General features: G+C 39.2%; 1 protein-coding gene across 4 annotated transcripts in view; it reads right to left on the minus strand.

The window, feature by feature from the left end:
* Positions 1 to 1,047: 1,047 nt before the first annotated feature.
* nin (ninein (GSK3B interacting protein)) overlaps positions 1,048 to 20,468 on the minus strand; it is a 28,354-nt gene continuing 8,933 nt past the window's right edge. For 2 of the 4 annotated variants that reach the window (XM_042437080.1, XM_042437079.1), the window contains exons 5-28: positions 19,697 to 19,742; positions 19,436 to 19,611; positions 18,790 to 18,936; positions 18,375 to 18,542; positions 18,011 to 18,147; positions 17,692 to 17,832; positions 17,099 to 17,273; positions 16,837 to 16,947; positions 16,502 to 16,591; positions 16,126 to 16,261; positions 15,877 to 15,998; positions 14,582 to 15,705; positions 10,493 to 10,591; positions 10,320 to 10,389; positions 10,051 to 10,218; positions 9,855 to 9,971; positions 9,478 to 9,591; positions 9,070 to 9,216; positions 8,733 to 8,912; positions 8,486 to 8,617; positions 8,295 to 8,396; positions 7,949 to 8,041; positions 3,703 to 3,816; positions 1,048 to 2,132 (exon numbers count right to left, since the gene is read on the minus strand). In XM_042437080.1, the coding sequence (XP_042293014.1) occupies positions 1,917 to 2,132; positions 3,703 to 3,816; positions 7,949 to 8,041; positions 8,295 to 8,396; positions 8,486 to 8,617; positions 8,733 to 8,912; positions 9,070 to 9,216; positions 9,478 to 9,591; positions 9,855 to 9,971; positions 10,051 to 10,218; positions 10,320 to 10,389; positions 10,493 to 10,591; positions 14,582 to 15,705; positions 15,877 to 15,998; positions 16,126 to 16,261; positions 16,502 to 16,591; positions 16,837 to 16,947; positions 17,099 to 17,273; positions 17,692 to 17,832; positions 18,011 to 18,147; positions 18,375 to 18,542; positions 18,790 to 18,936; positions 19,436 to 19,611; positions 19,697 to 19,742 (4,125 nt within the window). In that variant the 3' untranslated portion in view covers positions 1,048 to 1,916. Of the gene's footprint in view, positions 2,133 to 3,702; positions 3,817 to 3,970; positions 5,369 to 7,948; positions 8,042 to 8,294; positions 8,397 to 8,485; positions 8,618 to 8,732; positions 8,913 to 9,069; positions 9,217 to 9,477; positions 9,592 to 9,854; positions 9,972 to 10,050; positions 10,219 to 10,319; positions 10,390 to 10,492; positions 10,592 to 10,974; positions 13,423 to 14,581; positions 15,706 to 15,876; positions 15,999 to 16,125; positions 16,262 to 16,501; positions 16,592 to 16,836; positions 16,948 to 17,098; positions 17,274 to 17,691; positions 17,833 to 18,010; positions 18,148 to 18,374; positions 18,543 to 18,789; positions 18,937 to 19,435; positions 19,612 to 19,696; positions 19,743 to 20,468 lie in introns of those variants that run through there. The other 2 variants (XM_042437082.1, XM_042437081.1) reach the window with 2 other exon arrangements.

A 20,468-nucleotide genomic window follows, 5' to 3' on the forward strand; every position in this document is an offset into this window, starting at 1 on the left:
GTATTTTCTACTCCAGGGACCCCCAGGGGTCCTTGAGGGGGTTCCAGGGGATTCCCAGCAAAAAGGAGAATAATTTATTGTTACTATAACCCCATCCAAGTAACACAATGACATAATATATGACTATTTTGGCCATGGGTTTCATACACTTTCTGCAATTTGTGTCAGTTTAGGGGTCTTTGATACTTTCTACTCCACTACATTTATTTGACAGCTTTAGTTACTTTTCAGATGTAGATTTGACACAATGGATAATATAAATAGCTTTTAAAATACAACACATTGTTAAAGATGTAACCAGTGGTTTCCAACCTTTTTGGTTTTTGACGTCTTACATAACTTGTTTTTTTCTTCTTTCCTCTCCCACTAATCATCTCACGACCCCTCACATTTATCCGGAGACCCTTTGGCGGGGCCTTGACCCCTTGGTTGGGAACCACTTGACTAAACTTAAACACTGATGCTTCAGTATTAGTAATCTAATTATTTCATATAATAATATATCAGTCAGAGGGCCCAAACCACTACTTTCACTGCAATACTTTAACTACATTTTGCTGCTGATATTTATGTACTTTTACTTAAGTAGGATTTTTCATGCAGGACTTTTACTTGTAATGGAGTATTTTTACATTGCTGTATTTGTACTTTTACTCCAGTAAAGGATCTGAGTACTTCTTCCATCACTGGCTCAAACAAAAATATTGTTGATAGCTGAGTTTCACCACTTATTCATTGAAACAACAGGGCACAATTTACAGAAAAAATATATAATATATATAGAAAAAATAACATGTAAATTTGTTTTGACTAAACTGAGTGAGAATAGGTGACTTTTTTTTTGCAGTAGTTTGGCCTCATTAGTGATAAGAAGTAACAATACAACAACAAAAAAAGCTGTAATATAATAAAAATGTTCCCTAAAGAGTTAAAGTTCTGCATTCAAAGTTTTGCTTAAATGTACAATATATACAGCAAGTATGAACATTGGTGGAATAAAGTATTCAGATATAAGACAAATCAATCTAATTAAGAAATCAAACCAAACACGATCCATGTAGTCTTTATTATTATTATTTATACCTGTAACATAAACCATTACCCTGTTCTCAACTTTAGTGCTTTCTTTGCAGCAAATACAAATACAAGATCCTTCATTTGAATCAAAAGACATTCATGATGGCAAAAATGCAGCTTTACATATTGACACTTTAGACATTGCAACAGATCACAGTATTTTACTCGAGTGTATTTAAATAGTAAGTATTGCCACTTCACAGACATTTAAAAGTGAATGTAACTTCAGGTACTGTTTCTAAAATGAAAGCAAATACCTGGAAAAGGTCACCAGGTTATTTGACTTTTCTGTTTACATGAATAACCACTGACAGACAAGTTTCGTCTTTACATAAGGGCTCAAGAAGGAAGTGACTGACAGATTAACACAACTAATCTCTTTGACAACACGGACAAAAGAACACTTATATAAAAAGTGCACTTCAGTGTCAGTTTTACAAGTAATACTTTGCTCTCTCTGGAAGGAGAAATATATAGTGTCATGGTAAAATATTTACTCATTTACTAGTAACATTTTGAAAAATAGTTTAAAAATGTAACTTACAGTAAAATAGCACACGTTTTTTTTACCATCTAGCGTCACATTTGGGTCTTCGTAGGTCCAACAAAACATGAGCTAATTATTGCTTAGAATAAAATAAACAAATAAAAAGTAGTGCATATGCAACACAATAAAATTTAAGCTAACATGCCAGTGGACATGCAGCTGAAAACCATGTTTTTTGTGTGCATTTCGATCAAGAATAAAAAGTTGTTGGTGGACTTTGGACACTCACATTTGGCTTCGCCAGTGTTGTTAACATCCTGAACCCCCCCCCCCGGACATTTTGAGCGATGCCTTACGAACATTTAAAGTGGTAAGATAGTGACGGGAGGGGCGAAGGGTTTAGGTCGCGCACTATCTTGTTCAGGCTGGAGATCTTCTCCTCCAGTAGGTAGTTCTTCTTCTCTGCTATTTTCTGCCGCTGCTCGGTTATCTCCAGAGCCTTCAGCAGTTGGCTGTTCTCCACGTACAGGTCTTTGATCAGCACGTCCGCTTTGCCATTCTTGTGCAACTGGAAAAAAGTCAGAGAAATTCACTGATTAAGACTTTTTATAATTCAAATTTATGTCTTATTTGGTGTAGGTTACTAGTCGCTGGATGTTAAATTAACCGGCCAAAGTTTTAGCTTGTGTCAGTTTAGAAACAGTTTGTCTAACAAGTTTATTTCTTAACTGTACTTATCTTGGCCATAATTGTTTAATAACCACATTTAAGGGATCTTTATCAGACTGTTTATATGAAGCATTTTTGCTATTAGTGAAAACAAAAGTTCAATTAGGAAAGCAGACCTCAGTTATCCTGCCACGTTTCACTTCAGTGGCGCTCGCTGTCATGTTCCAACTCTTTGTTTTGTTGGCATTCAGAAAGTTGATCTTCCTCCAAGAGAGGGAAACCTTGACCCACTTCTCAAAAGAAGGGAAACTCATTGGAGCTACACTTTACTTTCCCCTAAGAGCCTGAATAATGAGTTGATATTTCATTACGATGTTTTGTTGGGATGGTTCCCCATTTACCTCTTTTAAAGAGATAATTTATGTATATTGTTTTAAAGGACGGGGTCACAATTTTTCAAGTCTGTCTTAAAACAACAGTCAGGTCCCCAAATGAATGTTTTTCTTGCTGTAATCATTCCTCCTGTTCATTCTGGCCATGAAGAGACCCTTTCATAATGCACTTTTAATATAAGTGATGGGGGCCAAAGTCCACAAACCTCCTTCTGTACAAAAATATATTTAAATTAGTTTTAAGCTAATGTGAAGCTTCAGCTGTCCAAATTAGTCAAATCAAGTCAGTATCTTTCAAAGTAGTGCCAAATTCCCTGTTTTTGTTACAGGAAAACACTGTTTGATGAGACACAATGAGGGAATTTTTTTTTTTTTTTTTTTTCAACCAAAAAGACAAATTGTGGAAGATACCCACTTTATTTGACTAACTCAGACAGCTGAGGCCTCATATTATCTTCAGATAAACCTCTAAATACATTGAAATGGATCTTCTAAAGGTCAGTTTGAAATGGACAAATGACTACAGCAAAATTGATTATTTTTGCTTGTTTGATATTCAGTAATTATTTGATAATGATGTTTTTTTGTGATGTAGTATTAGTTGTTTTGAGATTTGGTTTCAGTTTGGTTGGTCACACAGGTTGTGGCTTTAGTACAAAGATGTTTTGTATCACACTGAAATGTTGTTTCTCTAATAAACTCGGTGCTGAGAACGTTGAAAAATTTAACTTTTTTTTTTTCAAATGATCATCGTTTTCATACACACCTGTCCTTTAGGAGGTGCATTAGATAACATTTAGTTTAAGTGTTTCTCTAAAGAATAATGCTGATGCTGGAGCTCTCAAAGATTAAAATCAACCTTTAACGTCAAGTATCGGTCAGGTTCTAAAAGCTACAACATCTTAAAATACTTTAAATCACAACTTATCTCAGAAAAAACAACTCCATACTTTTTTTTTTTTTTTTACTAAGTTCCATGATTTTAACACTCTTGAAAATCTTTCAAAAGCCATTGTGTGATTTGTTTTGGGTGAGTATTTTTTATTCTTCAGGTGATTATGTGCTTTTTGAACTGACCTGGTCTTTAAGCTGAGCGACCTTCTCTTTGAGCAGCAGCTTGACGTTATGCAGCGACAGTTCAATTTCCCTCATACGCTCCTCCATATTCTTCATCTTCCTCTCCTTTTCATCCTGGTGAGAAGACAGCGAAGGATATCATCAAATTGCTTCAAATGCAATAAAATGATGAATGAGAATTTGATTTTTTTATTTTTTTTTAAGCCTTTGAACTGGTGTAAACTAAATATTGTGTTGGTGAGAAAAGTCACACAGTACACAGACCACATTCTTGTGAGCTAGATGCTTTATTTTATCTTGATTTCTGCATTAAATGATGTCTGGTACATTTCTAAAGAAGAAGAAGACAATGCGCTAAAAAAAATAAATAAAATATAAATAGGTATAAAATTATGCCATGTATTCCAGATACCTCTACAAAAATAATTTAATGCATAAATAAAATAAACACTAACATGATTATATTAAAATAATTAACAAAATAATAAAATAAAATACATTTGAGTCTTTACAAAAGTATCACTAAATGACTCAAAAAGCAAACACAGATATGACAGTAATAGATGACGACACATTGTACTAATGACACACTACAAACAGTGATTTCATCTTGAACGCTTCACGTGGATTTTCTAATAATAAATAAATAAATACCAGATTAACATTGAGAGTTAACAGCTGAGTGACGTTGTGTTTGAACAGTCCTCGCTCAAGAAAAAAAAAAAACAAAACCCAGAAAGATGTGAATGACTTTGGTTGTGCGGCAGCGACACAAAGGCCCAGAACACAAATACAAGAACAAATTCAACAGGAAGCTTGAAGAAACATTCAATTATGTGTAGTGTCAAGTAAGAAATACAGGCATAAACGACAAAAAGACAAAAAAAAAAAAAAAAAAAAAACAGTGAAAACTTTCCTTCACAAACCTCTCTAAACCCTGACTGGACACAGTAACAGCTTATATCAACGGGTTGGAACTGCTTGATTGTTAGAGAAGGCTCAGAAGGCTGTTAGGCACTAACCTCGCCTCAACTTAACACTCCTCGATGATCATAAGGCAAACTGTCACACAAGATTCAGCCTCTGAGGATTTACCCTGTCTCAAACAATGATAAATGGTACAAGTGCATAACAGAACATTCCCAGAAATACATAAAAAAGATTCCCTGTAATCAACAAAGATAGTTCCACTACAAAATGCACAGAGCATTTGCTTTCAAAAAATTAAAGTTTGTCAAGACAAAACTTTGTAAGTTTGTACGTATATAGATGTTACAATTGATATGGCGTGTCTGACAAACTTTACATTTTTAATAATAATGTCAGTGTTTTAATCGAAATCCCATTGGGAAAACAATCCGGGGCCGTTTTGTGTGTTTTCCTGCCACCTAGCAGCAGTGCAATACAATTACACATTCATGCCTTTTGAATCAGGCACCACATTTGTTCACAATCTCCTATAAGGATGCAGAAAGGGCGGCGTATACAGTACTAGAGATTTTTTGCTCCGAAACGTATCAGAGGAAGAAGCAGGACTGAGCAGAGCAGTCTTTGAGGAGGAAAAAAAAGAGGCTAAAGTGGAGAGCAGGGAAAGACGCTGGTGTTACAATCCACCGATCCGCCGGTAGCTGTCTGCGTGAGCCGCCCGCTGCTCCGGCATCGGCCCCTGGAGAGAAAAGGCAGGTACACTTCACCAGAGCTCTACCCTCCTCTCTGATCCTACAAATACACTATAATACTACGCAAGACTAGTCAGTTAACACGCTTTAACACAGGGATTTTATATATGGAGATGTGTGTTCAATATTAAATAAATAAGACATTATGAAATAATCATATGAATGAATACAGAGAATATATACTGTATATATTTAATATAACCATGACATTTTAAAATAATCTTATACATTTTTATAAAATTATGGCTGCAACGATTAATCGATTGACAGAAAATTAAGCGGCAACTGTTGTGATAAAATGCCAAATATTCACTGGTTGAAGGCTTTTCTTGGTCTTACATGACTGTAAATGTAATATTTTGGGGTGTTTTGAACTCTTTGTTGGGCAAAATAAAACATCTGAAGATGTCATATTAGACTCCAGGATGTTGTGATGGGTGTTTTCCACCATTTTTGATTTGATTTATTGACCAAATGATTAATCATGAAAATAACTGGCAGATTAAATCGGCAATACAAATAATTCTTAGTTGCTTCTTTTCACAGCAACAGTTTATTTCAGGTCATTTATATTTAGTTGTTTGTTTTTATTTCAAAATGTCCATTTTCCAAAAAAGTTACTTCACAATGCAATTTCATGCCAAATACATGCCAATCCCCCCCAATGACTGTTTTATTTCATAATGACACTTATCTTAAAGTTTGTCTTTTTATCAAGACAAATAGGCAGAGCTGGTCATGTGACTGGCTGCTGTGCTGGACAGCCAATCAAATAATAAGCTCACTTTCAAAAATGTATGAGATTATATCACAATGTCATGGTTATATATTGCATATTTTGTCTGTATTTATCTATTTAATGTTTAATTGCATAGGGGCAAGTATATAGCATTTATTCATATGATCATTCATCTTTCAATGTATTAAATAATCATTATGAGATCCCATTTTATATAAAAGTTGTGTATACTATACTTCTCTATGATTTAAGGGGCACTCCACCAGTTCTACTCAGACTGAAAATAGTTGTATAATGTTTTCTGTGGATGTGGAAGACCCTTCCAAAGTCTTAAAACAAACCCCCCCAAAAACTCTGATGATGCCCTCAGACGCTAATCAGTTGCATTATGGGAAATGTAAGATCCAGCTAAAAGTCAAAATATCTCGGTCTGTGCTGCATTTATTTTGACCATTTAAAAAAAATCCTTCTTGTGAGTCCCTCAAATGGTTTTCATTTTAATAAACACTTTGTTAACCATTTGTAAGCTTAATAGGAGAAAAATAACTTAAAATAGATACAAGCTTCATACTCTCTATGGATTACAGACTATAATAAAACATGCAATGAATTGGTTATGTAGATTTTGATTTGTTTGGGTTATATAAATGTATAGTTATTATATACACAACTGTTAATATTAAATGGGATATCAAAAAGTGTGCAAACTGTGTTTAGTCATGTTTACCCTTCTATCACGACATTCATGATCACCTATTGATGACTTGTAGTATTATGCTACAGATAGAAATGACACAACAGAACGTCAGATATTAATAAAATGCACTGGCTGTTTTTGTCTCTATTTACATATAAACCTGAACAAATGACATCTATCTGATGGCGAGAGACGGAAGTTCGTGCAACGTGACTCTGCGAAAGGTGACAAATGAAAAAAAAAAACAGGCACCAGGAACACACCCAGGGGGATCTCACCAAAGCAACTCACTTCAGTCCCGAGATGGAAAATTAAATAAAGACAGTGACAGTGAGTCAGAAACACAACGAACAGACACAAAGGCACCACAGACTAAATACCAAACCCAAAAAGTAAACTCTATACACACACACACACACGACACAAGGAGATGAGGACAGACAGGCGCTGAGATGGAAGATCTGTGAGAGGCACCAAAACAAGGAGCACAGCAAACCGAGCATTAAAACAAACAGATGATGGAAAAGTGTCACTCAGTTCAGGTGTTTGAGAATTTACACACTTTTAAGCAATTTATTATTAACATTTTATACAGTATTTGCTGTGATGATGAAAAATTTGGTGATTTATTACTTTTCTTTTTCATTTATGATAATTTAGTTTAACTGTTTTTTGCTTAAAAGACGTGAAAATAACAGTCAGGAAGCAAATTAATCTACAAGCACCTGAACTGAGTGGAAACACCTTCTAAACCAAAGTGACAGTGACAGAAATGCACTGGGTGTTTAACTCCCGTTATATCCCGTAGTATTTCCAACATGAGATGTATTTCGTTGTTCCCTTCTTGTAGCCATTAATAATGAATTTATGACCATTATGACAAATGACTATGATGCAACAACAGAGAAATGACAGGAGATGAATGAAAAACCAAACCATGCGATGATGCAATGGTACTAAATCTAAGCTCAAAGTAGACTCTTAATTTTAATTTCTAAGTGTTCATTTAAACTTTTTAATCCCTCCAGTGTAGAATTTAGACACGTATCTTTCATTTAGCTCATATATTTTCAACTACATATATATGTTTGACCTGGTCTGATAAGAGTGAAGGTTCTGGTTGTATCGTACCTGCATGTTGTCTGGATCTTCACCGCGATGCTGTCCCCTGGGCATCCTGTGAGGTGACGGAGGCAGAAGACCAACCAACTGAGCCTGAAACGTCTGAAAGTAGGAAAACAAGAGTAAGAGAAGCACAACATAGCTGGAAGAGAAACATGTACAGTATGAGGTGAATGTATGTGTTAATAATGAACTGCCATTGAGAAGTCTTAATTCCATATTTGGAAAAAAATTAGGTTGAAGACAAGTCCAAAAGTTGCAGCCACAGATAACAAATGCATTGAAAGCTAATGTCCTATTTAAATAGCACTGTTTTGTAAAACCTAATGTAATAAAAACAGAAAAAGTTTGGTACCTCTAGGAGCTGCGTAGACAGTCGAGCCATTTGGGCCTTGAGCGCCTCATTTTCTTGCTGAAGGCTCTCCAGCTCTGTGTGTCCTTCTCCAGCTTCACAACCCTGAAACCGATGCACATAAAGCGATAAGAATACAAGAGGGCAACACATAATCGGCATGTTTAGAAGAGAGCACATAATGCAGCTCTTACTCTGGTCAGTTCCTTCTGTGCCTCTAGTTCCTGCTTCAGAGAGGCGTTTTCCTGTTCCAAGGCCTTCACCAGCGAGGACTGACTGTGTTTGTGCTGCTTCAGGGACAGGATGGTGGCATCAAGCTGTCGGACCTGCACAGAGAAAAGCTCATAGATAAGTGACAGAGATAAAGGAATACTACTAATATGACTGTGGGTTTGTTAAGTTCATTGCAGTTCTTTAAAAAAGGTAGAAATTACTCGTCACCTTTTCTCTGGACTGCACGAGGTCTCCTTTGATGTGTTGCACTTCTGCCTGAAGCCTCTCGTTCTCCTGCCTCAGCACTTGCTGCTCCTGATCCTTCAGCAGAGACACCTCATCTCCGTACAGCCTCTTGCTCTGACTCTGGAGACCGCTCGAGTGCAAGGCCATCTCCAGAATGTGGTTCTGCGATAAACACAAATCAAGATATTGTCAAAATTGTGCTTCCTTGTCCGGACAATTGAGCAGATATTATCTTTCTCTTTGTCTTGAGTATGAGGTTTACACTTTTAATAACTAATTTGATCAGTCTGCCATGTCACAGAAATAAAACATGTCTTACTTTATCGTTGGCATTCTGCAGCTGTTTGTGCAGCAGTGCAACATCATGTTTGAGGGCATCCCTCTCCTGCTGCAAAAGACGGACGTCTGACTTAAGACGAGCACTTTGATGGTTGGCAGCCTGAAGAGTTTCATCTGCCGTCTTTACCTGGAGTGGAAAAAAAAAACCCTTAATTTCAATATAAAAATCACCCTGATGAAGACCTTGGTGCCAAAACAAATTGGTGAAATAAATAAGATTCTTCCAGTTAGTCAGCTAGAGTTGCCAAGTAGTTTTTTTCCCCCCACATCTTGTTTAAATAACTCAAGCCAAAAATTCGTACAAGCAGTTCTCGAGCAGTTGCTAAAGAGAGAGCTCATTATTAAAACAACAGTATTGAGGATTCTGTAAGTTGTGGCAGACTCTTACCCTCTCCTGAGTTTTGGCTAGCTGGCTGCGGAGGCCCTGAGCCTCTTTCCCCACACTCTTTCGCTCCTCTACCAGATGGCTGAGCTGATTCTCCATCGAGTCGACGTTGACCATCTAGGAACAATAAGAAGACGACAGTTGTAATGGAACAATCCTTAACTGTTAATGCTAGATCACACAGAAATATCCCAGTAGATCACAGCTGTCCCAAAGATGAAAAATACTTCAGCATTTCTTCTGATTCATTATTGAAGATCGCCTAGATTCAGTGGGTCATTTCATGGTAAGAGTACGAGGTGTTAATATTTTTTGCACTCTGTGTGTGCTTTATGTGGTTAATATTAGATCCGTTAAAATGCCCGTGACCCAATGCTCACCTTCTCTCTGAGACTAGAGAGCTGCTGTGACAGCTGGGTATTCCTCTCCTCCAGCTGTGCAGTGTCCTCCAGAGCTTTGGTCAATTCTGCCTCCAGAGCAGACACACAAGCTGCCAGCTAACACAAAACAGCCACCGATTAACTACTCGCTATGACACCATGACGACCGCGAGTCTTGTCACAAAACACTGTTTACCTTGTTCTTCTCGTCAGCGGGGAACGCCTCCCTCCTTTCATTCTCCTTTATCAGCTCTGCCAGCTGCTGTTTTAGCTTCTCCATGTCAGCAATATTTTCTGCATTTTTCTCTGACAGCATCCCCTTCTCATCCTCTAGCTGCTGGCTCTGCGAACGCAGCACTACAATCTGCAGAGGAGGAGGTAAATGAACTGAATGAAGGAAGGGTGTATGTGTGAAGAGAAAATTATTTTTAGGAACTTTTCTTTATAATATCAAGTCACATTTACCTGTTTCTTGAACATCTCTGCTGCCTTTTGAGCCGAAATCTTCTCTTTTTTAAAGTGCTCCAAACTCTGACTAAAATTTAACAACAGGAAAAAACGTCAATGTCACATGTTTGCATTACAAAACAAAATTCACAGAAATGGCTATTCGCAAATTAAATGTGTTGTTTCCTTACGTCAACTCTTCCTGGGCCTCTTTCAAGTCCTCTTCCTTCAACGCATCGATCTTTTGCTTGAGGAGGAGGTTTTCTTCAGCGAGACGACTGGCCTCGGATCTACAGACAGACAAAACTAGTTAAGAGCTATTATAAAACCATAATTCTCAGAAAACGTGTTCAGAATTCAGTAGGATGATATAAAAAATGAACATTGATAGGAAATTCTTTGCAACACATCGATTAAAAAGCAACACATTCTACCATTTACACACATTGAACTTTCCACTGGTGATCTACAGGGATCAAAGCAGCAAAGTCACAAGTTTTCCCAAGATCATTGCACAAAAGGTTTAGGAGCATTAGGAGCCTAATCACAGGTAGGACAACAGCACTACGTCGCGCTTGGGAACAAAAGAGTGCTCTTGAAGGGTTGGGATAACAAAGGCCACTGCAGACACAGGAGGACGGGATCCTAGTTTTTTTTTTTTTCTCCACATTACCTATGGACCTGTGTCGTTTCATTTAATGTCTGCGACTTGTCCTGCAGCTCTGTGATGGCTTGGCGGAGTTTGATGTTCTGCATCTCAAACTCCATGCAGCAGTCCTGCAGGCCAGACACCGCCTGGCTGTTCAGATCCAGGAAGGACTCCTCTGAGGGGCTCTGTGGGGATCCGGTGTCTGTTTGCACGGCCGAAAGCGCGTCACCCTGCCTCTCCAAGTCGCTGAACAACTCGGACAGCTTACTGTTCTCCTCTCGCATCCTGCTGATCTCATCCACAAGTGCAATCTGCTGGTCTTGGAAATCATGGAAAATATTCATCCTGCTTTCGAGGCTCCAAACCCTCTTTTCAAGTTCACCGTTTTGATCCTTCAGTTTGGCATTTTCACACATGCAATCTTCGTATCTAATCTGAAGATCCGTCATTTTTAAGGCCTTTATCTCCAGCGTTTTGATGTGCTCCATCAACAGCAGCATTTTGACTTTGAGGCTGTAGTTCTCCTCTAACACCTGCTGGCCGGTTTTGATCTTTTCATTGTTATGAGCCAAAAGATTTTCAAGGATTTCTGTTTTCTGCTGAAGCAAAGTAATCTTCTCATGTAGTAGGATGTTCTCCTCTGTAGCAGTGTTATACAAAGCCTGTAGTTTGAAGAGAGAAAAATCCTGGTGCTCGCAATCACCATCTTCATCCAGCAGTTCCAAACAATCACGTGCGCAGTCAGCATCCTCATCAAGTTCAACTTCATGTTCCGGCTCGTGAGAGACACTCGGTAGACAAATATCCTCAGCATCCTCTAGAGAAAGTTCATAAGGGTCACCTGTCTCTCCAAGCGCTGAGGGATCAACCGCAGTCTCATGATACAGCTCATCTTCAGCTGGCACATCTTGAGGTTTGTTCTCCTCTTCACATGATTCGTGAGCAACTTTGTTCTCACCAGCTGTTGCATCTTCATCACCTTCAAATGCCTCGAGCGATGAGGCGAACTCTTCCACTTCACACTGACTATTTGAGGAAACAGCCTCTTTTTTGTTTTCAACATTCTTCAAATTTTCAGCATCACCGCAATGATTTTCGCCTGGAACTGAGGATTCTGGGTCATGGTTATCACAGGGATCTTCTTCATGAGAAAGTTCAGTTTCTGCAGAACAACAGACTACATCTGGGTCTTTTTCAGCTTCTTCGGGGCTTGAAACTCCAACTTGGTAATCTTCTGAAGCAGCAACAACGTGATCATCACATCCCTCGCCAACAGCATTTGAGTCCTCAGTCATCTTATCTTGCATGACAATTTCATCAGCTTCTTCTTGGTTCTCAGTGGCATCTGTCTTTATTTCGGGCATGTTGTCTTCTTTATCATCATCAGTAGCACTTTGGATATTTTCAGGACATCCATCCATTGCATCAGGAGTCTCTTTTTCATCCAGAATTGCTTCAACTGGTGACAAACAAACTACTTCCTCATTGGAATCGGCAAGAATAACATTATCAAGACAGATTTCGGAGGGTGCCGAACATGTTTCCTGGTTTAGCACCTCTTCCACCTCATCTGATTCAACTATTTCCATCTTCTCAGCCTTTTCTGCAGCGGCCAAAACTCGACTGAGTTCCATCTCTTGCTCTTCAATTTTCATTCTCAGCAGATCTCGCTCTGCTACAAGATCTTCATTCTTAAGATTATCTTTTAACTTTTCCTCAAGACTGGAGATAAGTTCCAGTAGCTCCTTCCTCTCCAGATCAAAGTCCACTGCTGCCTGTTTAAGAAGCATCTCCAGCTCTTCTATCTTCATCTTTAAGTCATCACGCTCAGTTAACAGTTCGATCCTCTCTCTTACCTGCCTCTCAGAAATTGAAAGCATCTCGTTGTATTTTCCCTCAAGTTCTGACTGGCTACTCAGAAGTTCTTCCCTCTCCTGTTTAAAATCTTCCACAATTTGATTTAGCAGAAGTTCAGCCTCAACTGCTTTCTGATCAGACTGAGCCAGAAGCTCCTCTTTGGTCTGCAGGTTTTCCTGAAGCCGGTTATGGAGGTCATTTAGCTGCCTGCTGAGCTCTATTTCTTTAGTCTGGGCCATACTAGTGAGGTTATCCAGTTCATTTTGCAGCTGCTGGTTCTTCATCACCAGTGCATCCAGTTCTTCCTTGTGAATACCTTCCAGCTCATGTCTTTCTTTTGTCCACTCCTGATTTAGGCTCTCTTTTTCTTGCTCCATGCCCTCCTCCATTATTTTTCTTTGTTCTTCAGCGTTCTCAAGGGCCTTCTGCACCTCTGCCTCCCAGTTTAGCTTCTGCTCAACGTGGCTTTCAGAAAGCGTCTTCAGCTCACTTTGGTAGTGCTGTTCGAGTTTCAAAATATCAGCCTTAAAACGCTCTGCGACACATTCTTGATCACCTGAGAAACGATCTTCCACCTCCTTGATTCTTTGGGAGAAGCTGACCTCGATTTCCCTCCTGTACATGGTTATTCAATGATTGTTACAGAAGCAGTTTTGAACTCTCAATAGTACAGCAAACATGAAAAATTCTGAAAAGCAACATTACTTTTTCAGCATTTTACTTTAAAGAAATACTTTGACATTTTGAAAAAATAGCTTTTTTGCTTTCTTATCAACCATTAAATGAGAAGATTGATAACTTTCTCATATCTGTCCATTGAATATGAAGCTACAGTCAGGAGGTGGCCAGCTTAGCTTAGCTTTGTCCAAAGGTAAAAAATCGAACTACCAGCCTCTCTTAAGCTCACTAATTAACAAGTTTTATAAGTTTTAACACAATTGTTTAATCCACACAAAAGCTGAAGTGTAAAAACGTCAAATAGAGGTTTCATTAAGGGGTTTACATAGAGGACTAATCCATACTAAATACTAATTCTAAGCAGGTTTCAAGTATGTAGTGTGTGTGTGTTGACACTTGTCCCACAATACAACGTGCAGCGGAAGCAGACAAGGGAAACACTGCACATGTAGAGGAGTCTGAGGTTGCAACTGATATGACGCCCATCGTGGGATGGTTTACATCATTTGTGTTTAGGATGAGGTGCGTAGTAGGCTTCCTTTTTCTTTATCTGTTTCACAATATACTGTGATCAGTAGTATTTAGGATATACTGTATAAAATTAATATGTAGTTCTAAACACATTTTAAACACAAACTTCACAGACAAAACTCCAGGAGGTCGCTGCACCTGGCCATGAAATAGTCCTGCACATAGACCTCATTAAAAAAAAAAACAGCTTGTCATTTTTACACATCAGTTTACTAAATTAACGAGATGTAACAAGTTAATTAGTGAGCTTTAGAGGTGCTTGTAAGCAGATTTCTTTACATTTGGACAGAGCCAGCAGATCCAGGCCAGCTGTTTCCCTCTGTTTCCAGTCTTTATGCTAAGCTAAGCGCCTGCTGGCTGTAGCTTAATTTTTAAAACTGACATCAGAGTGGTACAAATTTTCCTCATCTAACTCTTGGCAAGAAAGCAGATAAGTGTATTTCCCCAAAATGTTGAACTATTCCTGTAAATAATGCATGTTTCAGAACTATTAATAGTTTTATTGATGAATAATTTACTATGACATGAACACAAGTAAAAGTCTCTCAAAAGTTAAACGCCTCACCTCTCCTGAGCGATGTCGTCTCGTAGTTTGTCCAACATGCTGCTGAGCGCGTTCCTCTCCTCGGTGTGTTTGACAGTCAGCTCCTGCAAGGCCTCTCGATGGCTCTCCTCTAGACGAGCTTTCTCCTCCTCCATCAAGCATCCTGCTCTCCTCTCTGCCTCCTCTTTCTCACTCTCAAGCTTCTCCCTGTCTTCGTTCAGCCTATCCTGGAGCATCCCTTCATAATCCTCCTCCAGCTGCAACCTATCCCTCTCCCACTCCTCCTTTAGCTTGTTCTCCCTCTGCTCGTACTGCTCTTGTAACTGCAACCTTTCCTGAAGGATTCTGTCGAGCAGAGCCTCCTCGTGACGCTCCTGTAGCTGAGCTCGTTCGCTCTCCCACTGTTCCCTGAGCTTGCTCTCCTTCTCTTCCTGCTCCTTGACGAGTCTCAGCATCTCCTCCTCCAGCAACACCTGCAGAGTCTCGTTATTCTGCTCATCCAGCTGAGTTCTCTCTTTCTGCCACTGCTCCGTCAGTCTTTGCACAGTCTCGTCACGCTCTCCCTCAAACCTGCACTTTGCCTCCTCTAGTCTGGCATTCAGTTCATCCTCATGGCTTTGTTTCAATAATCCCTTCTCCCCTTCAAAATCATCTAACAATCTCTTTTCCAACTCATCCTTTTCTTCCTGCAATTTCTGTCTCTCCTCTTCCAGTCTGGCTTCAAGCAGCTCCACATTCTTCTCCTCTAGTGTCTTGATATTATCGGCATGCTGGTTTCTCAGCTCCTCCATCTCAGTGGCAAGGTTTTCATCCGTCGCAGCCTGCTGGGCTTTGAGGGTGTTCAGCTGCTCCTCCAGGTCTGCAGTGTTGGTTTGGGCCTCTAGCAGCTGTTGTTTGAGGGCTCCCACTTCCTCCTCCTTCAAGTTCTCAAGTTCTTCCCTCTCCTCGGCCTGCTTCTGCTCCAGACAGGTCCGCTCCAGCTCCGCCTGCTCGAGCTGGCTCTGGAGCTCCTGTGCGTGGCTCTGAACGTCGGCCATCTCCTCCCTTAAAGCCTGGACCTCCTGCTGGTACTGGAGGGCCAATGTAGCCTTCTGGTCCTCGTGTGTCGCCCTCTGCTTTTCGACCATCTCATCAAATTCACTGATCTGTTGGGATAAGAATATAGAGGAACTCAATGGCAGGTTGAGGCTGAGAAATCTCTCATCTCAATTCACAACAATATTACATCCACATGTCTCCCTGCTGCTGTTTTTAATCACTACAATTCCCACGTGTATGTGTAACCCAATTAAATATAATAGATCTACTGGACTTACCTTGCTTTCCAGCTGGTTTCGCAATTCCTCAATTTCCTGAAGATGTTGCTCCTTTAGTTGCTCCAGCATCATCTCTGCATCTAGGCTCATGCTGAACGGCTGAACCTCCTCTGAACCGAGGCCTGCAAAAACAGAAATTATGAGTCGGTGGCTAATAAGCAAAGTGTGAATGTACTGACTGTTAAATTATAGCAATCTGTATCGAGTTCTCTGGGTATTAATTTCGTGTATCAGTAGTAGTAGGCCTACCTGGGTCAGACTCCATGCCGGGGCTTTTACTCTCCAACTCTTCAGAGAGAGGTTTGTGGCAGGACTGATGAGTTCGACCGAGACTGTGGAACTCCTGCAACTCTGACTGCAGCTCATCAATACGATCCTGCAGTTCCTATTAATAAACAAGAATACAATGAGTTAAATGAGTATAAAGAATAAACAGAATTAACTATCTGACAACATATAGCACAAGACCTTAGGAAAAATATTTTGCACCTGAAGTTGCATCTAAAACCCACTTTGTTTAGCTAATATTACACATATCTTGCATGTTTCTGTATGGATAAACAGGCAAACAAAGAGAAAAGATGCAAGAAAGGCTGTGCGCTTTTTGTGATTTAGTTGTGTTTACCCTGCACTGCGCTTCATAGCTGCCCCGTAGTTGTTTAATACGTTCCTCCTGGAGAAGGAAGTCTGCGCTGCCAGGGTCCAAGTCACCAAACTTAAGAATGAGATCACACACACAAGTTTAGTTTGTTTGCTCAGAAATCAACAAATAAAGACAAAGATACAAACAAAAAGGGCTGTATATGATAAACCCAGGTGGACTTAAATGGGTTCTTCTGAAAAACAAATCACAAACAAAAAAGCAAACAGAAAATAATACCACAAACAAAAAAATTAAAACCCTCAACAACATATAAAGTCTGTATTTTGGAATTGGATAGCCAGAAAATGTCTTGGTACCTTTTCCTTCATAACGTTATCCATGCTCGTCTGGAGTTTTGTAATTTGGCTTTGTGCCTCCACTAGTTTTTCGGTGTTGTCCAGCAACTCCATCTCAAGACGTCTGTTTTCCTAATAGATACAAACAACATCGGATATGTTTACAATCCTCAACTATTTGTTATTTTGGACATGCAAATGATGATGTAATGTTTAGTGAGAAAAGTGTAGCCAATATCAAAGTTGTTAATGAAAACTATTTCACCACAACTGTTTTTGGTACCTTCACAGAGATGGAGAGATGGTCTCGGAGAAAAGATTCATCCTCCCTGATCTTCTCGATCTCTGCCTCCAGTTCCTCACGCTGCAGGCCCGCCTGCTGCTGGATCTGGTCCATCTCTTTCATTAGCTCTGATCGCACTGCTGCTAGCTTCTCTTTGTGGTCTTGCTCAAGCTTCCTGTAGACATGCAGGCACAGAGAATACATAATTAAACACTTACATACTGAACAAGAAGAACATAACACTGACTGTACCAAATATCAACAGGATTAGTAAGGTTCACCTCATCGTGTTGACTGATTATTATATTTAGTATTTAGACTTACTTTTCACAGGATTTAGCAGTAAACATTTATAACAATTTATACAATCTTTGCTTCATAAGGCAGGGTATTGTAGTTAAAAATAATAAAATGTGCTGTATATATAAATAAATGTAATGTGAAAGTATATAAAACTAAAAAGGCTCAACTGAAGTCTCTATGAATGGACTATTAGGTCAAATAGGTGCAATTATTAGGCTGAGATCTCTTTCTGTGATAAAAGGAACAAACAACAGCAGGGATATCTGCTGTAATTCAAGAAATAAAGTTACCTGAGATTAAGGTTATTTGTGTGCTCGATTGCAGAGTGATGCTCATCAACCTCGGTGGCAAGCTGAGTTTTCAGTTTCTCTGCTTTTTCCAGGTCAGATCGGATTTTCTCTTTCTCCCTGAGTTCTCGGTCGACACGCTCTCTGACAGGAAGAAAACAACAGGAATAATAATTAAACAAAGAGTTACCCATGACAACACTGATAAATCCTGATGTAGGTTGTATGGATTTTATTTTAATTCAGACTAAACAACTGTTCTACAATATTAAGCAGTATTAAGATCTGACTGAGCTGCATTATAGCGATGACTCATACTCACAGGAGATGTCTGATCTCAGCTTTGAAGCTCGCCAGTGCTGCTTGGTGAATCCCATTCTTAGTAACGAGTAGCTCGTTTTCAAGTGCCATGGTGAGATCACTAAGACTTAGTTTTCCATCGAGGTCGAAATTCAAGGCCTGAAAAAATAATGCATGATTAGATGTTTCTTTTTTGTGAATATTTCATTCAGTACTTTACTCATTTGCACAATCATTTGAATAACACTTTGACTCCTGTCTGTCATTATCTGTCAAATTATTTTTACAGAAAATAAAACACACAAATGAAATAAGTAAATAATTCTGATGGTTTCTAAAACTAACAGCCACAGTCAGACTTGGAAAAAATTAGTCAAATATGCCACCTGCAAGATCTCAGTGCTGTTTTCGATGCCTTCTTCCATCCAGGCATCCAAGACGTCTTCGACTGGAATGTAACCGGTACCGTCATCGAGGGTGGAGAACAGACGCATGCCAATGGTGCTGGTCAGGGCAGCGGAGGTCGCTATTCTACGGCCTCCCTCATCAAACGGCTGTAAGGAGGAAAGACTGTCTTAAAACTGGAGAAATGTAGTTTAAATGATGGATATATTTAAACTATATATATTTAAAATATAATTAATCTCCGAAAGTCAGTGTGTACAATTTTTGTTTTTGTGCAGGAATGTGTCACCTCTTCAATAATGATAAAAATACATAAACCAAGTAAATGTTATTCAACAGCAAGGGAATTACCCCTCAGCTTGTGACATGGTAGCGCTCAGCAACCAAAGGGCTCACCTGAGTGGAGTGGAGTCGTTTGAGTTGTCTGTAAGGTGTGGAGGCGGAGGGTGTCGGGGGTTTGTTGTGGTTTACAACCCTGGAAACAAACTCTTGAACATTCATCACTCCGTCGCCGGTTAGACTCTGGAGCATATCCCCATTTACCTGAAAATAAAAGCAGTTCTGTTTGTTTTTTTTTTTTTGAAAGAAGCAATATTTGCTGGAAAGAATAAATATCTTCTTTACACTGTATACATGTGTCAGTGTGTGATTTTTGTCATTTAAACTCCCCCGGGATGATTTGAAGGTGGTTAAGCTCACAATTCATTCAAAATTTTACACAGACTAATGGGATTCAGCTATAAAGTGTGTAGGAGCCATGTATTGAGGTAGTGAGATAGAGCAAAGGAAAAACAAAAGGAATACAGGCAATTCAAAAATGTATGGTTACTTTAATGTTAATAAATTATAACCACATTCATTTAGAACCAAAGATGTGTTTTATATTGTGTGCCACTGGGGCATCGAATAAATCCTGCAACAGAATTTTAATCAAGAGTCAAAGCAATGTCATTTATAGACCTTTAAGGTTGATTAGGTATCAGATATGAAAAACCTGCACTGAAATAAAGCGTATGATCTCTCTTTTCAGCTGTTGTCTCACCTCCAAGCCAAGGTATTCACATAGAGTGAGCAGTTCGGTGTGACTGGCACATCCGTCCCACGATATCGCCAACTCTTCACAGGCTTCACGCAGCCTCTCCTCTAAACGGTTCGACAGGGGAGCGATGGATCCCCGAGGGGTGCTCGGCTCATCGGGGTTCCAGAGATGCATCTGGCCTACGCACAAAGTGACAGACCGTGAATGTTTTGTGATAAACGTTTATGAAGTGAAATGTCTGAAAATACTGCGAGTTTGACGTACCCTCCGCCTCGTACTCCTCTGTGCTTGTTGCATGAACATTCCAGCGCTGTTAGAGACACAGAATTTAAGATTAACATCACAAAGACCCTGTAAACAATCGCTAACACTTTAACAATTAACCCATCTAGGGCTTCTTTAGCTTCAGTTTTAAAATTTCAAAATATCCAAGCTCATCTGGTGAGAAAAATCACCTTATAAAAAATTCCTGCAGGCTGATTCTCTCATGTGATAATCAGACATGTTTGTAAATTAGACAAGGTTGAGTTTGGGTGCGATGGGGGCTGAAGTGGTTGACAAAAAACACAAGAGAGCTTTTGTGATGGCACGGGCCCCAGGGAGGGTCAGTGGGCAAATCAGGAATGGTCGTAATAATAGACAAAATGTGTGACACACTTTTCTTTATTTCCTTTTTTCCCCCGCAGACATGCAATAGAATGATCTTCATGCCCAAAATTGCAAAATTTGTGCAAAATTTAAAAAAAAAAAGAAATTCCAATGTTTGAAGGAGTAGCTACTGGTGAAAATGAAACTCTTGCTCAGGAAAAATAATGTTTTTAAAATGATTTTCAAACCACAAACCAAGACATTTCAATTCAAATCTGAGGAACCAGGGGGCTTTTTAAAAAAAAATAGATTTTAAACAAAGATTTTGTGGTTTTTTGTTGTTTTTTTGTGCTTGTCACGAAATATAAAAGGAGGAGGGGTTTAGTGATGTGTGACCCACTGAGATCCAACCCGAACCCAGCGTGGCTATCTATTGTTTGGGAAGCAA

This window comes from Thunnus maccoyii, chromosome 16 (genome assembly GCF_910596095.1).
Source record: "Thunnus maccoyii chromosome 16, fThuMac1.1, whole genome shotgun sequence".
NCBI classification, from domain to species: domain Eukaryota; kingdom Metazoa; phylum Chordata; class Actinopteri; order Scombriformes; family Scombridae; genus Thunnus; species Thunnus maccoyii.